The 18,490-nt window shown below is 42.9% G+C and overlaps 1 protein-coding gene across 2 annotated transcripts in view; it reads left to right on the forward strand.

Annotated features, from left to right (window-relative positions):
* Window positions 1–17,597, forward strand: part of FLT3 (fms related receptor tyrosine kinase 3) — a 75,340-nt gene extending 57,743 nt beyond the window's left edge. For both annotated transcript variants that reach the window (XM_059144302.1, XM_059144303.1), the window contains 7 exons: window positions 244–326; window positions 1,146–1,273; window positions 5,145–5,267; window positions 8,123–8,234; window positions 8,760–8,859; window positions 9,312–9,417; window positions 17,028–17,597. In XM_059144302.1, coding sequence (XP_059000285.1) covers window positions 244–326; window positions 1,146–1,273; window positions 5,145–5,267; window positions 8,123–8,234; window positions 8,760–8,859; window positions 9,312–9,417; window positions 17,028–17,150 — 775 coding nt within the window. In that variant the 3' untranslated portion in view covers window positions 17,151–17,597. The remainder of the gene's footprint in view (window positions 1–243; window positions 327–1,145; window positions 1,274–5,144; window positions 5,268–8,122; window positions 8,235–8,759; window positions 8,860–9,311; window positions 9,418–17,027) is intronic.
* The last annotated feature ends 893 nt before the right edge of the window (window positions 17,598–18,490 follow it).

Below are 18,490 nucleotides of genomic sequence, written 5' to 3' on the forward strand. Positions count from 1 at the left end.
GTCCTGTTTGAACTCTGGGACCCTGTACAGATAATGGGATCACTCCTCTCATTAGACTTGGCAAGCTCGATTCCACACGTTTTTAATGTCCATATACACAAAAAAATGGACAAGTGGATACTGTGCTTTTAATCTCAAAGCCCATTTATAACTAGAATTCAACTTTTTTGATGAATTGTGTTTTTTTAAATAAAATTTCTATTTAGAAGAAGAACATAAATAACAAAATAATTTTTTTTATAGTATGCCTGGTTCAAGAGAAGTTCAGTTACACCAGGACTCGGATCATATCTCAGGATTCAATGGGAATTCATTCCAATCTGAAGGTAATATTTTATCCTAATTAGTAGCACCTTTAAATAGAAACAGGTATGGAAATTCAGTTAGTTTTTAAAAAGTGTCAATGCAAGAAATGCTTTTATTTGCTAATGTCACCCATAGGGTTTATTAATGTATATTTGCTTTAAAGGTAGTGAAAAGCCAACAGTTTATATATTGTGGGTTTGATGTCAGCGAGCAACTAATAAACACAGAGAGCTATGTTATTTGGTCAGGTTGTTCTTTTTAAAATAATACATTAATCAGAGCCACTGATTACTGACATGTGGAAAAAAGATGAGTTCTAAAATCAGACAGAAGTTGGGTTAACCTTGGGTTCCCTCACTTTCTGGCTGGAAGACTTTGGACAATTTATGTAATCATCTGAGCCACAGTTTTGTCATCTGTAAAATGGGCCTAATAGTACTTTCGTCATAGTACCATTGGAAGGATTAAATGGAAGTATAGTAAGTGCCCAGTGCTGTTCGTGAAATGTGGTGGCGCAATGTTAATTCTTTCCCACATGACAAAACTACCTTGCACAAAAGAGGAGGATCAGAAGCTCCTGACTGATCAGGGGCCATCTGTACAAAAGCAGCTGGACAGGTTACCCTTCTAACCAAAAGAAACCTTTGGCTGGCCCCTCGGAGGCCCCACAGGTTTAGCGTGAACAGGTTAGCCCCAGTGCTACTGGGAAAATGCAGTGGGAGCTTCCTTTGTAGTCTGGGCGCTCCTCCTCACTGTGGCTTTGATAATGTCCCCATAGAGATGTAATGGGGCAACTTCTTAAACTTGGGGCAAGCATGAGGACCAGTTTTGTTTTACAGATGAAATTGAATATGAAAACCAAAAAAGGCTGGAGGAAGAAGAAGACTTGAACGTGCTGACATTTGAGGACCTTCTTTGCTTTGCATATCAAGTTGCCAAAGGAATGGAATTTCTGGAATTTAAGTCGGTAAGCCCCCTTTGAAGGAGAAACTAACAGCAACAAGATAATTTTGGAAATGGGATGTGCTTTTCTTTTTCTTATTTCAACTTGTATCCCTTACAGTCTGTATCGCCCACTATCCACAACCACCCTCTTCTCTGTCGGAACCACCTAGAATTTTCATTTCAGCAGCTCTGGGTGAATTATAGGGGAATGACTGAGATCCCTTACTGCAGCCCTTCCAGGAGGTCCAGAGTCCCCTGAGACTTCCAGATAGGAAGTCAAAGCGAGGTCTACAGCGTCAGTCTTTCCTTGGGCAGTCCAGTTTGTCCAAGCTGTGTCCTGTGTGTGGGCATTTGACCCTGGGTACGCAGGACTTCAAACACAGTGTGCTGGGATCCTGGTACACCTTCTGCCTCCCCCCCCCCCCCCCCCCGCTTCCCATGCTAATCCCAGACCCACAGGGCTATGATGGGAGGGCCGTGAAGCCTGCCTCAAACCATGGTTTCTACCTCAATTTTGCCTTCTTTCTATCATCGTCTCTCAGCCCTGTTCTGGGACATTTCAAGGGTCTCGTACCTCTGAGCATTCCTCTGGCTGCTTTCTGTCCACACCGTCTTGTGTTCTGTTACCTTCTGAGTATTCCCCCAAACTCTTCCTCTTCTTTTCCCTTTAAATCTTTGCTTCTCTTTCTCCCTCTTTTCTCCATGTCCCTCTTTTTGCCTCTTCCCTCCTCCTCCTTCCTGAATTTGGAGAGAATCATTTCAGCTATATTTTATTTTCTTTAAAAAAATTACTTTTGGGGCGCCTGGGTGGCTCAGTGAGTTAAAGCCTCTGCCTTCATCTCAGGTCATGATCCCAGGATCCTGGGATCGACCCTTGCATCGGGCTCTCTGCTCAGTGGGGAGCCTGCTTCCTCCTCTCTCTCTCTGCCTGCTTCTCTGCCTATTTGTGATCTCTCGCTTTGTCAAATAAGTAAATAAAATCTTTTTTTAAAAATTAGAAAATAAAAATAAAAATAATTTCTCTAATATATAGAGAAAATATAGAGAAATAATCTCTCTAATATATAGAGAAAAAAATTTCTCTAATATATTGTCATAGGTTAGGTATATCTCAACTTTAAAAAAAAAGATTATCATAAAATAAATCAACAGCTTTGAAGAAAAAAGTGATGTTCACAATAGCAATCAGACCTGTGAACCATCTTGAGGTAAACAGAAGAAATATACCAGACCCAAATGAAACATTATTAAATGCCAAAAAGGAGGCCTGAATAAATGAGCTCTACCATGATCATGTAGGAGAGATACGGGGTTTATTAGAAAAGCCAATTCTGTCCCAGTTAATCTGTATGTTTAACACAACTCCAGTTAGAATCTCAAGGATGTTTTTTTCACTCTCACGGATGTTGAAAGTGTATGTTACCTTCTTTGCTTTTTTTTTTTCCAAATATGAGCATCCTTGCTCACAGGTTAAAAAAAAATTCCTGCCTCATAATATTTTCCCACCCCTCATCTCTGAGGCACATTCTTTTTTTTAAATTCAATTAATTAACATATAATGTATCACTGGTTTCAGAGGTAGAGGTCAGTGATTCATCAGTTGCATCTAATACCCAGTGCTTGCTACATCACGTGCCCTCCTCATGCCCATCACCCAGTTATTTCATCCTCCCACCCCCTGCCCTCCAGCAACCCTCAGTTTGTTTCCTACGGTTAAGAGTCTCTTATGGTTTGTCTCCCTCTCTGGTTTTGTCTTGTTTTATTTTTTCCTCCCTTCTCCTATGATCCTCTGTTTTGTTTCTAAAATTCACATGAGAGTGAGATCATATGATCGATGTCTTTCTCTGATTGACTCACTTCACTTAGCATCATACCTTCTAGTTCCATCCACGTCTTTGCAAACGGCAAGATTTCTTGTTTTTGATGGCTGAGTGCTACTCTGGTGTAGATATATACCACATCTTCATTATCCATTCACCTGTCTGAGGCACATTCTTCTCCTCGTCTTCCCTGCCTGCTGTTGGCTTCCTCTTTTCTCAAGTGTATCTATAGTTCGTTTATCGTTCACCTCCTTGACTACAGTAGTGGTTGCGTGTCTTTATAGACCTTGGAGGGCCTCGACCTCGATAGTCTGGCCTGATTTCCTGCCTGTCGTGAAGTAAATAGGCAAATTACTCACAACCAAAGGTCAAGGGCCCTGCTTTTTTCCCCTCTGGGCTTATTATAATAAGAATTTTTTTGAGGAATATCCAGTTTCTGAGACGCTCCCCGCTTATTTTCCCTTTAGGTCCTACCCCCTGCACCATGACGTCACTGTCTCCTGGTTGTCTTTTCTCCCTACTTCTCTGGTTGCTCCTTGCTTTCCCTGTAGCTGCCATGACTCCATCCACCATACTGACTAGTGCCAAGTCTGGTGCTAGGTGCTGAGATAGAGTCAGAGCTTATCACTGACAGGGGAGAAAGAGATGAGCAGACAGGCAAATCAAAGATGACCCTGTAGTGTGGTAAACATTCATGTTCAAGTAAGCTCTGAGAACCCAGGGAAGGCACAGACCCATCAGAACCAGGAGGGGGAGCGGTGCAGAAAAGGCTTGGGGAAGCAGCTCATGCTTCGGCTAGAGGAGATTTCTGAGGAAAAGGAAAACCAGCAGGGAACATGGGATAGGGCAGGGAGCACAAAATCAGGAGGAAGTCTGTTGAGAAAGGTCACATTAAATGTGTGACCTGTGGTTCCTTGGGCAACAGAGTCCAGCAGATATTCCTATCTAAAGCTCAGGAGAAATGTTTGGGTTGGGAACAGAGGTTGGATGATGGTAGTTCCGTCTCTTTGTTTGGACGAAGGGACTCAGGAAGGTGTAGACGAGAGGGTGCTGCCCCAGGGAATGAGAGCAGGCTTGTCTGGAGCCGCAGAAAGAAACAGGTTCCACTAGTCAGTAGGAAGAAAACAGGGGGCCAGTGACATGCTGAATGCACAGAAGGAGGGATGTGAAGGAGGAGGGCCTGGCCCATAGGACCAGGTGCCACCAGGACGCCGAATCCAATCTCAGTCGGTGTCCCTGCGGGGCTTAGCCCAGGCAGCTGGGGCAGACATCTGGGAGGATGAAGGCCAGGTGTGGGGGGCTGGTAGGAACGTGGGTGAAGCGTGAATGGAGTCTGCAGGCAGTGGGCAACACTCTCAGAAAACTGGAGGGAGGAAGGAGAGCTAGGGGGATTTTAGTCTGCCCGGTTTTTGCTTTTATTTTTTCAAGATTGAGGAGAGCCCTTTGGGCCTTTGCTCCTAGTGCTCTGTTCCTTTGAATATCTTCCTTCTTAGGGTTAATTCTCTTGTCAGACCACTTGGCTTCATATCATGTCCTCTGTCCACTCAGAGGCTCCTAATTCCACTTGAGTCAACCTTCCCAAACTGATTTTTCATTTTTTTTCTCCAAATATATTCTTTGGTCATACTCTCATTGCCAAAGCTGTTTTCCAGTCAGAAAGGAGATCGTTTTTCTCCACCCCTCAGTAAGAGTGCTGGACAACGGCCTTGGAAAATCTCTTCGGAAGGGAGCTCAAGACTGGACCTCGGTATTGTGTCTTTTATTTATAGGAAGACACACCCAGCCAGGTTTGATCTCCTTTCTAAGAACCTACCCCCTTGGCCTCCAGGAATGTTCCATAAGTAGCACGAGTGACTGTATTCACAACAGCTGAAGAAGTGGGCCATCCGCGTTCACTCTGTGTGCTGCAGGTCCCGTGTGAGGATAGCCGGTGGCCCAGTAAAGATTAGACACCTCGAGGAACCACACTTTCCTGTCATCTGTAACTCCTGCTGAACTTGAAACTGGAAGCAAAATTGCCCTCTGTGATGATCTCTGTCAGAGTAAATAACACGCCAATTTCATTCTTTGCAGTGTGTTCACAGAGACCTGGCAGCCAGGAACGTGCTCGTGACCCACGGGAAGGTGGTGAAGATCTGTGATTTTGGACTGGCCCGGGACATTATGAGTGACTCCAACTATGTTATCAGGGGCAACGTGAGGCCACTATTTCTCACATGTTTTTATACTGTTATTTTGTGTTTTGTCATTGGGACGGTAGACACTGGCACTCACCGTAGTGAGGGTTTGCTTGATGGCAACATCAAAAAGCTTCCTTACTGCAGTCAGCTTTCTTACATTTAAAAGCTTTTTCTTTCTTTTTTTTTTTTTTAAGATTTTTAAAATTTATTTGACAGACAGAGATCACAAGTAGGCAGAGAGGCAGGGAGAGAGCTGAGCAGAGAGCCAGATGCAGGGCTCGATCCCAGGACCCTGAGATCATGACCTGAGCCAAAGGCAGAGGCTTTAACCCACTGAGCCACCCATGTGCCACTAAAAGCTTTTTCTGTAGCTTCAAGGAATATTCCAGTTACAATTAAACTGAGCAAAATAGCATCACATCTGTCCTTGGGCTAGTCAGAACAGACCAATTAGGGATCTTGGAGTACAAGCCACACTTAAAAAAAAATTCATTACTTGAACTTATTTCAGTTCCATTAGCTATAAAGCAACTAGAGTCATGTTTCCAATTACAGGAATTTGGCAGTCACTACAATAAAGCATTTTTTAAAGTACAACATATCAATTAAATATTAAATGTGCATTTTTAAAGGACACAATATTTAAATTAGATATGAGCTAATGAATATTTAGCATCTTATTACTGTCACACAGGAAGATCTAAAATATGACCAAATCCACTTATTAAAAAAAAAACAAAAAACAAAACCCAACTAGGGACAGACGTGTTATTTAAGGACTATTAGAAATACTAGATGATAAAATTGTGTACTGGAAAGAGTGGCTTGTAAGAATCCCAACACCTAGAGTTAAGCCCCTTTTTTTTGGAATTTCCCTGTGCTTTATAGTCCCCACTTGTGAAATAATAGTGACTTGGTGCTTACCAGGAGCTAGGTACTGTTCTTAGCGCTTTACGTACATTCATACATTTAGTCCTCACAGTGCCCACTTGTGGGCTGGGAAACCAAGGCACAGAACATAATTTGCCCCTGGTTACACAGCATGTGGACTAGAGAGAGCGTGAATGGTCTGAGCCCCAAGCCTGTGCATAACCACTGTGACAGGTGCAGCATTTCCCATGACAATTATCTGCTTACCACATTGGCGTTGTGGGAATAAACCAATAAAACTAACATGAAAGCACCTGTCTCAGTAAACAGCCAATAAATGTTAAAAATCAAATCAAACACTATTTCCATTAGAATCAAATAGCCATCTCAGCTGATTTTAGATCTATACCTCCCTTGTTGTAGCTGAAGTCATAAAGATGATCAAAGCTTGTGGGCGACTGTGCAGTCTTTTTACCTTACTAGCTGGTGGTCTCTTATGTGGGAAGGTGACTTCCATTTGGCACCTCAGTTAAGTCTTTTAATTAATTAAATTAACCAGATGAGCCTGTATGATTCTATCAGCTCATCAGTTTGTATAGAATTTAAATAGGGTTTCTTTCTTGAGCTTTGATTTTTTTTTTTTTTAATTTCCCTAAGTAATCTCTACACCCACTGTGGTGCTGGAACTCACAACCCTGAGATCCAAGGTCACATGCTGTACTGACTGAGGCAGCCAGGTGCCCTTGGAACTCTGATTTTACTTGGAAGATTAAACGAGCACAGTGAAGGGCTCCTCATTTCATGAAAAAAAAAAAAAAAAGAAAAAAGAAATACTACAAAAAGCTGTGTCCCAGTAACCTACCTGCTTCTGTGTCTTGATGCTAACCCAACTGTACTGACTCTAAACCTGCCTTTCGTGCTACTGGAAATTACGAAAGCCACAGAAGCCAGCCTGGTGTCATTTCTGGAAGTGATGACATATGCTCCCCTCACCACATTCTTGTAGCTGGCATTTCCACTAAAGTTCTTCCAAGAAATGCTTTAACAAAATATTCCGCCAATTCACCAATATTTCCTTACCTCTGGGCAAAGGACTTGTTATTCCCTAATGGGAATTATCTGCTTTTAAACTTACCCATTCCAATCACCAGGCTTTGTTCAGGATGAGCTTTACGAGACCAGTGCTCTAACCCCTGAGCTACGGAGCCCCGCTTCAGGATGAGCTTTAAAGCAATGGCCAGCTATGGGGCACCTGGGTGACTCAGTGGGTTGACTCAGAGTCACATGACTCTTGATTTCGGCTCAGGTCATGATCTTGGGGTCATGAGATGGAGCCTGTGCTGAGAATGTCAGGCTCCGAGCTGAGTGTAGAGCCTGTTTAAGAGTCTCCCTCTCCCAGGGTGCCTGGGTGGCTCAGAGGGTTAAGCCTCTGCCTTTGGCTCAGGTCATGATCTCAGGGTCCTGGGATGGAGCTCCGCCTCGGGCTCTCTGCTGAGCAGAGAGCCTGCTTCCCCCTCTCTCTCTGCCTGCTTCTCTGCCTCCTTGTGATCTCTCTCTGTGTGTCAAATAAATAAATAAAATCTTTAAAATAAAACAAAACTAATTGCCCTATAAATCTTCATTGTCAGGACCAAGTTGAAACAGAATGATTCTAAATAGTAAAAAAAAAAAAAAGATTCTCCCTCTCTCGCTGCCCCCCTCCCCCCCAACACTTGCATGCAGGTGCGCACTCTCTCTCTCAAAAAAAATGAAAGATATTGTGTTGGAGTTTTTTGTTTGTTTGGGTTTTTTTTTCTTTTCTTTTCTTTTTTGTCAGGCTTTTATGTTAGGATGTTGATTTGAAAGTGAGAAACTTCCATTTGAGGAATATGATTTTCTCCATTAAGCATTGAGAGTAACTTTAGGAAGCAAAGAAATTTTATCATCTAGCTAGTAAGAGAAAAGAAATCCCCTTCACCATTCGATCTGTTCACCACTGATCTCCTCCTGGACTCCGCACAGGCTCGTCTGCCTGTAAAGTGGATGGCTCCTGAGAGCTTATTCCAAGGGATCTACACCATAAAGAGTGACGTCTGGTCGTATGGAATATTACTCTGGGAGATATTCTCACTTGGTAAGTTTTGCCCGTGGCCACCATCCCTGCCCCCTCCGCGCCTTATCCTGTTCTTATATTAAAGCATGCATGAAGGGTGCCTGGGTGGCTCAGTCAGTGAAGCCTCTGCCTTCGGCTCAGGTCATGATCTCAGGGTCCTGGGATCAAGCCCCACATCGGGCTCTCTGCTCAGCAGGGAGCCTGCTTCCCCCTCTCTCTCTGCCTGCCTCTCTGCCTACTTGTGATCCCTCTGTGTTAAATAAATTTTTAAAAATCTTTAAAACATAAATAAATAAAAATTTAAAAAAAATAAAGCATTCATGACGTGCCACCTTGTCATCTGTGATATATGTGCCACTTCATGTCTTATTGTGGTGTCTTTGCCCCACCCCCCAGCCTGTACCTGCATGAGAGCAGGAGCCTTGACTTTCCCCACTTACAGCCTCGCACCAAGCAGCGTCCGGCCCATGGGCACTCTTGGTACCTGCTTGTTCACTGAATGACTAACCAAATGAAATGGTGTATCCTCCCTCATTTTTCCCCCAGGTGTCAATCCTTACCCTGGTATTCCGGTTGACGCTAACTTCTACAAACTCATTCAAAGTGGATTTAAGATGGATCAGCCCTTTTATGCTACGGAAGAAATGTGAGTTCAGATCAGACTGCACCGTGGCTGAAATCAGGAATTTACAGTCTCTCTAGTTCCAAAGCATGTTGAAGACAGTAAAACTCCTTAATGCAAAATCCATGATTCCTCTTTTTAAAAAAGAAAAAGAAAGAAAAGGAAATTCTTCCTTTTTGTTTTGGGGATTTCTGAACAAAACTGAAGATACTGTGAATTAGAGGCTTCAGTTCTTTTGTTGGAAGGGGTCCCTCAGGGTGCTAAGACTCCATCTTCTGATTTCTGGTCCACAGAATGCATTTCTACCCGTCACCTAATTTGCCCTTCCTGGTGGGGGTTCAAAGTCAAGCAGAGTACTTGCCACAAAACAAACAGGCCACAGATGATGAGTAGCTCCAGCAAGAAATGGCGGGAAATGATCAGCTTTTCTTCTTTCAGATTTTCTCAGTTTACTCCACCTTCTCTTGGTTTTACAGATACTTTATAATGCAATCCTGCTGGGCTTTCGACTCAAGGAAACGGCCATCCTTCCCCAACCTGACTTCATTTTTAGGATGTCAGCTGGCGGATGCAGAAGAAGCCGTATGTAGCTTCCTAGTATTTTACAAAGCGCTGTTAGAAAGGAGAGCAGTAACTCAGAACACGCACTCATTTCCTAAGAATCAAAGTATCACGTTGTCTGTCTCAGCATAGTTTGTCTTGGTTGCCCTCTGAAAGTTGCGTGGGGTGAGATATATTTATTGGTAAGCTTTTTGGGGGGGAAAAGCTTTCCCTAACATTGTCAGCCAATTGATTAAGAAATTAAATGCTTTTAAGTATTTAATTAATGCATAGGACTAGACAACTAAACAAAACTTAATCCCTGATCACCACTGACCTTTCCTAATTCAACATGAAGCTTTAGTATGGAATAATCCGTACAACCCAGACATATAATACAGCAGAGTGGAAAAAACATTGACCTGGAATCATGAGAGTCTAATCCCAGCTCTAGCACTCTAGCTCCTCATCGCTGTATGACTTACGGCAAATCATTTTACTTCTCTTGGCCTCAGTTTTCGCACCTGTAAAATGGGTTGCCGAGGTAGGTGATCCTCAGGCTTTGGGAACTTGGAATCACTTTGCTCACTCTTCCCCTCAGTATTACAATCCACCGTAGTGAACAGAGCCATTCCCTAGAGGAAGTGGACAAAGGACAGACCTTGAACCTCCAATAACCAGGTTCAAATTGTGGCTCCATCATTTACATCTTATAGGCCTCGATTAAGTGACATAATCTCTATTTCCTTATCTGAAACATAGAATTAATAAATCTTGCTTTAGGAAGCTGTAAGGAGTAGGATGTATGTGAAAAGATCTATTAGCACATAGCAGGCCCTTAGTAGTTAATCAGTAAATGTTAGTCACATAGGAACCTGACTGCTTAAATGGATTGTCTGTTCTCTTTTTCTAAATTATTAAGAGCCCATTTTCAATTCTGTAGTCTCTCCAGAGACCTGGGTGGGTCAGTCATGTCCCTTCCTCCTGGTAGGCTGTTTTTAAAAATCACATTCGGAAACTAAATTATTGTGAGGGAATTAGGCCAACAAGGTCGGGGGAGATGGAAAACCTCAAGGCTATCGAGCAGACCGCCTGGACACAGTTAATGACCCTATAATACAAACCAAAAGAAGAGTAAGAGAGAGAAACCAGAAGTGGGCTCCAGAGAGGACCGAATAATTTCTCCTTGCCCGGCAGTTGGGTGTGGCTCCACAGAGGTGTTATTTGTACCAAGCTGTGAAGAAAGAGTAGTATTTTGGCTGTTGGGAGGTGGTGGGGGGTCAGTGGGGGTATTCCAGGCTAGATGAGTAATATAAGAAAGACTCAAAGTTGAGAAAGGATAGTGGAAGATAAATGGTTGTGGCTGAAAGTATAGGGTCGGTGGGGGAATATGGAGAAAAACAGGACTGGAAAGGTAGTGGACCAGGGTATGGGCTCTGCTACTGCTCAGAAGCCCCTTGGCTTTGTTCAGAACCCCTTATCTTGGAGTACAAGTCTCCTTTCATGTCCCCACTCCCACAGGATGTCCAGATGCCCTTCCCTCTGTTCAGGGAATCAGGGTTGTTGAATGGCAAGCTTTTCCACAGGTGATGATTCAGCCACGGGGGTCTGAGCTCAGAGATACCCCTCTAACTACCCTCCCCCCACCACCATTCTCTTCCTCTCTTTCTCTGACCCTCTGTCATGGAAGGTTCTTTTTCCTACCAGTATCAGCCACAGATAGCAAGCTCTGTCTTCTTCAGGGAGATTCGATTAATAGTGTCCCCTCTGGGTGGGATGAATACACCAAGAGGAACATCTTGGTACTGGTTGGTGCAGTGGGATCCAGTCTAGAAGCCTGGGGAGCAGAGATGAGATTGGATTTCAGTCCCCGCTGGCTGGGCACCTCTGAGCAAGGCCTAGTCTACACAACCATGCCAGGCAGCTCTGCCCACTACTAGTGAACCCTGGTTCCTCCAGGGAATGCTTTTCCCTTCACATGCCCTAAGCACAGCGATGTCTAGTCTCTTGGGTGGGAAGACAGGCCTTGCCAGCAGGCCTGAGGTGATATTTCCTGGTATGCATGTGAACGCTTTTTGTACAGTCTCTGCTTTTGCTTCTTCATGGACTAGGGAAGGAAAATGGCCCTCAGGGGACAAGTGAGAAGGGGAGAGAAGCTCACTGAGAAAACACAGGCTAACGCTTTTAGGTATAACCCAACCCCAGTGGTGTGGAGTTAGAGCAGGGAGATCACCGAATAATGTGCTAAGGCATTATTCAGACAGTGGTGAACCAACAGGGATTTTTAGAATGGGCAGATGCTCCAGTATTGGTCTTGATGGCCCAGATCACTACGACTGTGACAGATATTAGTTAGGCTTATTGTGGTAATCGTTTTTGCAATATATACATGAATTATATCATACACCTGAAACTAATATAGAGTTACATATCCATTATACCTCAGTTAAAAAAAAAGAGCCAGATGGAGTATTCTCTCCTCTCCAAAGACCCCTGTAGTTTCCCTACTCAGATTTCAGGGTCCTTCTCCTGAGTCTCCCTAACACTTTGTCTTTAACTGTGTGTGAGACTCCAGTAATGGTGTGTGAGACTTTGCTTTATGGGTCTATCTTTCCCACCACTAGACTTGGTTCATGAGGGCAAGCAGATGCACTGCTCGTCTTCACATCACCTGACGCAGTCCCGTAGGCAGGCGACACTCACCAGTTATCAAAGAAATGAGTGCCTATCAGCACAACGGTACGTCAGAGGTCACATCCGCTTTGTTCACCATGGCATACCTAGTTCAGCCATTACATACCTAAGTGGCTGGCATAATGCTTAGTGGATGGAAAGTGCTAAGCAAATATTTCTGGAAAGAAGGAAGGCAGGCAGGCATAAAAGTAAATTTGAGAAAGTAAAACCCTAAGAGAGGAAGTAAGATCAGTTAAGAGGTGACTGTGGCAACAGAGGTGAGCAAAGATGAGGGGGTGAACTAGACGGTGGGAAGAGGGGGTGCAGAAGGAAGGGACACGCACAGCTCCTGTTTCAGAAAGGGCCTGAACTCACATCACGCTCTTCTCATGTCCATGCCCACAAGTCATAGGAAATATATACATAGAATATAAATATATTATCAATATATAATGTATTTATATATACTATATCATAAACAAATATACAAATATAAAATAATATAATATAAATACTTAAAAAATGGGACACCTGGGTGGCTCAGTCGGTTAAGCGTCTGCCTTCAGCTTAGGTCATGATCCCAGGGTCCTGGAATGGAGCCCCATGTCAGACTCCCTGCTCAGCGGGGAATCTGCTTCTCCCTCTGCCCCTCCTCCACTGTGTTTTCTCTCTCTTAATCTCTCTATCTCTCTCTCATATAAATATATAAAATCTTTAAAAAATAAGACATATATATATATATATACATACATACATACACATTTTTTTTATTATATTTTTTTAAAGAAGTGAGGCCATAATCGCCTTTGAAAGCCAGAAGGAGATCTTTGTAGACCAGAAACTGTGGAAAACCCCTGAGACAATGAAAGTAGTTAGGACTGAATCGGGAAGACCCACAACAGAGAACTCTTTGAAAGCTGAAAGAATGAGGACTAGTGTTTTCCCAGAGAGTAGGGAGAGTTCTGGTGGGCTCACGCAGAAGTTCCTCAGTGGGACGAGTCACAGTGTTAAATACACATAAGAATAACATGGGTGTTAAGGATGTAAGTATGCCACTGTGAAAACAGAAATATAATCTATAATCTTGGGTTCAGGGTAGAAGAAAAAGGACCATAGAAAACCTGATCAACGCCACAAAGTGGGGAAGAGAGAAACAAAGAGCATTCATCGAAATAGAAAAAGCTCAAAATGTCAAGATTAGTAAGTCCACTTAAGAAAGAGAATCTCAGGGGCGCCTGGGTGGCTCAGTGGGTTAAGCCTCTGCCTTTGGCTCAGGTCATGATCTCAGGTCCTGGGATGGAGCCCCATAGCGGGCTCTCTGCTCAGCAGGGAGCCTGCTTCCCCCTCCCCCTCTGCCTGTCTCTCTGCCTGCTTGTGATCTCTGTCTGTCAAATAAATAAATAAAATCTTAAAAAAAAAAAAAAGAGAGAGAGAGAATGTCAAAATAAATGAGACTCTTATCACACAGATCACATTTACTAACATCAGTGCACTGAAAGGAGAAATCACTGGTCATACCCAAAAAGCTCCCCGTGTCCTACATGAGAAATTAAAACTCATGTTTCTTACAGAAGCCTTTGGTTCACAAGAAGGTGAAGGAGGAAGGAAAAAGACATAAAAATAGTCCCTGCTTATTAGAACCTGTAGGAGCCAGCCAAATTTATAACTAAATTCATTAGAAAACAAAGAATGAGAATGAATGACTTAAACTTTCATCTCTAGAAACTGAGAAAAAAAAAAAAAAAACCACAATGAACAAGGAGGAAGGAGTAGAGGAAGAAAATGAACAAAGCAGAAGAAAAGAACTAATAGAGGGGTGCCCGAGTGGCTCAGCCCGTGAAGTGTCGGACTCCTGGTTTCAGTTCAGCATGTGGTCTCGGGGTCCTGGAAGGGAGCCCATCATTGGGCTCCATGCTGAGCGTGGAGTCTGCCTGAGATTCTTCTTCCCTCTCTCTACCTCCCCCTCTCCCTCCTCCCCATGCTTGTGTGTGCTCTCTCTAAAATAAGTAACTAATGTTAAAAATAAAATAAAAGAACTAATAAAGTTACAGGCAGAATTAATTAAACTGAGAGTAGCCCCCAAAACAAGAGTGATAATCAGGAAACACAGAAGTTGTTTTTTGAACTAATAATAATAAGATTGAATGGCAAACATTTTTTAAGTGTCTGCCATACACTCTACTAATATACTATCCATACGAACAGTTAATTCTCACATCAATCTCACAAAGTAAGTTTGAGTATTACCTCTTTTGCAGATCAGTAAATTGAGATACAGAGAAGTTCGGTCATTTGCCCAAGGTAACCCAGTAAGTGTCAGACTGAGGATTTGAACACAGGAGTCTGGATCTAGTTTATACTATATATTAATATTGTATGTTAATATGGTGTACAAATATACCACTAACGCACACTATGAAGAGAACAATTAGGAAAAAAAGAGAAAGCACAGATGACATTCAGATAAAAAGAACATACTTTGGATAGAGACACCATTTAAAAAAATGTAAGAAAATCTTATGCACCTCTTTCTATTGATATACTTGAAAAGCTAGGGTTTCAAAATCTTTGTAAGGAGCATATACACATGTATTACTTGTGCAATTAAAAAATTTATTTTAAAATCACTTAAAGGTGTGAGGGGGTGGGAGACACAGGCGTCCAGTTAGGGAATGAAAGTCACCAGGATGAAAGGCCATAAGCACAGAGAATATTCAGTCAATGGGGTTGTCATAGTGCTATATGTTGGCAGAAGGGAGCGCCGCTCTTGGGACGCATGGCGTAATGTACAGACTTGTTTCGGCATCACTATGTTGTACTCCTGAAACTGGTGTAACACTGTGTTTCATCTATACATCAATAAAACCAATTAATTACTTAACATAAACAAAAATCTCTTAAAGCAATGGACAGGAAGACATTAAAAGTGGGGACACACCAGAATAGCACCCAGTCTCTGGCTGTGGGAGTACAGCGAGGTTGAGAAGATGATTCTGAAAGTCCTGGATCTTGGGCCTGGAGTTGGGGCAGTTCACTAAGTGAAACTCTCGATCCAGGAAGGAGAGAAGGATCAGGGATCAGAGATAATGGATTCAGGTGTGGAGCTGTTGGGTTTGAAGTGTTACTGGTATTTCTGTCCCAGCTTTCCTTAGATGGTCAAAATTCAGTGCTGGATGTGAACATTTGGTTCAACAGGTCATAACCAACTGCTAGGCCCGCTCTACAAAAACAACGTATCATTACTGTTCATCCTTAAGGATAGAGGCAGACTGTTATGGTGAAGACCAGGTTTAAAAGGAGATTTTTGTCCATTTGTTTTCCAGAAAGAAAAAATAAGAGGAGGAGATGGTCCGTTCAGTGAACACGATAACTGCCAAGTGAACTAACACAAACAAATACACAGTAGTGATGGCCAGGGAGAGGGAGGGAGTCTGTCCAACTCACATAAGAATCCAGGATCCCTACATCACAGAGTTCTCATAAGTAATAAGAAAAACCTGGATGACCCAACGTAAAAGGGCAAAGGAGAGAAGCAGACAATTCCCAATGAAGTGCAAATGTTCATTGAATCTAGAAAAAGATGTTCAGATTTGCTTATCATGAAACACGCAGGCCAGGGGATCAGACCTTCCCTGGACAAAGGGCTAGAGCCGTGGGCGATAGTTAACAGCCCTGCTGTAGGGCTTGGGAGAAAGCAGCATTGTTCCCCGACACAGCGGAGAGGAGTGGAAATAAGTAACTGTTTCTGCCGGGCAGCCTGTTGAGGTACGTTGCCATTCAATGTGCATCCCCCTTGACCTGGCAATTCCACTGCCCTCATTCACCCTGGAGACAGACAGGGCCAGTGTGCACTTCTCAGTCGATGTTATACAAACAGTCCATCAAAAAGTCAATTATGGTTCATCCATACTATGGAATGCTAGGCTACTATTAAAAACATGAATGTGCTCATATTTAGTAAATATGAAAATGTGTAATGTGTAACCTGCAAACAACGTCTTAGAAATTCAAAATAAGGTTCTGAAACAAGGTCTACACTCTGAGCCTACCAACACAAAATTGCGTATACACAGCAAACCATCTGTCATGGGGGCTATCTCTGACAATTTTAGGCTTTTTTCTATATATCTTCCTATATTGCTTAAGGTGTCTATATGAATGTGTGTTAACTTTAAAGTCAGACAGAAAGTAGAGCTGTTTTCATTTTGGAAAAACATTTTAAAGTCACTGACCTCCCAAGTGAAAGTCAAGAATCACCTGTATTAGTTGCATAATGAACAGATCATTTTTAGTGGCCTTTCTCTTATATGGGTTTATTTGGCTTTTTAAAGATTTTATTTATTTATTTGACAGAGACAGCAAAAGAGGAATACAAGCAGGGAGAGTGAGAGAGGGAAAAGTAGGCTTCCCACTAAGCAGGAAGCTCAACGCTCGCTCCCAGGACCCTGGGATCATGACTGAGCCGAAGGCAGACGCTTACCAATTGAGCCACCCAGGAGTCCCTTTTTTATGGTTTTACTGCTCAGCTTTTGGATTTCTAGATTGGGACTTTATTTTTTTTTTTTTAAAGATTTTATTTATTTATTTGACGAGAGAAATCACAAGTAGATGGAGAGGCAGGCAGAGAGAGAGAGAGGGAAGCAGGCTCCCTGCTGAGCAGAGAGCCCGATGCGGGACTCGATCCCAGGACCCTGAGATCATGACCTGAACCGAAGGCAGCGGCTTAACCCACTGAGCCACCCAGGCGCCCTCTAGATTGGGACTTTAAATGCAAGAGCAGAAATGATACTGGAATTAGCTATTTGATGGTGACTTGATTTCTCCATTAGTAAACTGATTTTGGTTTGTCAATTAACATCCTCTAAGATTGTCCTCTAAGACTTCTGTATCATAATAGCAAGTAATCTGCAACATAGGCCCTTGACATGTCCGTCTTCCTTGGATGGTAATCAGTGTTCTGTCTTCTCCCTCACCTTCAGATGTATCAGAACATGGAGGGCCACGTTTCAGACCGTTCTTCTGTCTACCAAAACAGGCGACCTTACAGCAGAGAGGTGGACTCGGGGCTCCTGCCTCCACAGGCTCATGATGAAGATTCTTAGAGAAACAGTTGAGTCTTAAGGCCTTCCTCCCTCTGACCCCCTCCTTAAACAGGCTATAGATTACCAAAACAGGATTAATTTCATCACCAAAAGAAAGCATGATCTCAACTGCTGCTTTGCTGGGCTTTTCTCTAGAAGCTCTCTGTATTTACTCTTGTTTTCAAAGGGACTTTTGTAAAAACAAATCATCCTTTGCACAAGGCGGGAAGAGCTGATAAGTACTTTTCCTGGAGTATCTATCCAGATCCAAAGGCCTTCTTGGGCTGGCTTGAGTGAAAATCGTGTACCTGAGGTACAGTACGTTCTTGTAAATAGATAACACAAAAGCATTTTGCTAAGGAGAAGCTGATATGATTTTTTAAATCTATGTTTTAAAATAATATGTAACTTTTTTCAGCTATTTAGTGATATATTTTATGAATGGAAATAAAATCTCTTCTCTAGAAATGTTTGTCATTGAATTGTTCACATGTCCCATTTAGGGCAAGACTTAACAGGAGGGCAGGAACCTAATGAAATTATGTGCAACGATTTGTTTGTGCATGTGTATTTTTTTCCCTACTGAGACGCTCTAGCCCTCCATCAGATTCTTAAGAGGACGCGTGACTCCTGCCCCGACTAGGGCAGAAACACTGAGGTCTGCTGGCTTCTCTGCGGCGCTCTGTGGATTCAGCCTCTCTCGTCCTTCGAATTCAGCTTAGCTTCTTCCCTCCCACAGGCTTATAAAGCTGAACTTGCCCTCATCCTTATTTTCCAGGTGTGGTTCTCGGTGAAGGGTATGTGTGGTGATGTTCTCCTTTTTTTCTTTTTTAAGATTTTATTTATTTGTTTGAGAGAGAAAATGAGCATGAGAAGGGGGAGTGTCAGAGGGAGAAAGTACTGCCTGATGTGGGATGCGGTCCTGGGACTCCAGGATCATGACCTGAGCAGAAAGCAGTTGCTTAGCCAACTGAACCACCCAGGTCTTAACCAACCCACCTCCCCAAGGTCTGCCTCTTCTTGTCTTCCCTTCTGGGGCGTGGTTAAGATAAGAACCTTGAAGCCAGTCTGCCTGGGCTGAAATTCTCCTTCCAATGCTGCTTAGTTGAGCAACACTGGGCAACCTTGGGCAAGTAACTGAACTTGATTGGGTCTCGGCTTCCTCTTCTGGAAGACGAAATAATAATGGATGACATCTATCTTACATGGTTCTGATAAGGATTAGATGGACTACATATATAATATATGTATGTTATAATAGACACACAGATGGTCTCCAACTAAGGGCGGCTCAACTTAAAATTTTTTGACTTTACGGTGGTGCAAAAGGGATACACATTCTGTACAAACCATTCTTTGAA

This window comes from Mustela lutreola, chromosome 13 (assembly GCF_030435805.1).
Source record: "Mustela lutreola isolate mMusLut2 chromosome 13, mMusLut2.pri, whole genome shotgun sequence".
NCBI classification, from domain to species: domain Eukaryota; kingdom Metazoa; phylum Chordata; class Mammalia; order Carnivora; family Mustelidae; genus Mustela; species Mustela lutreola.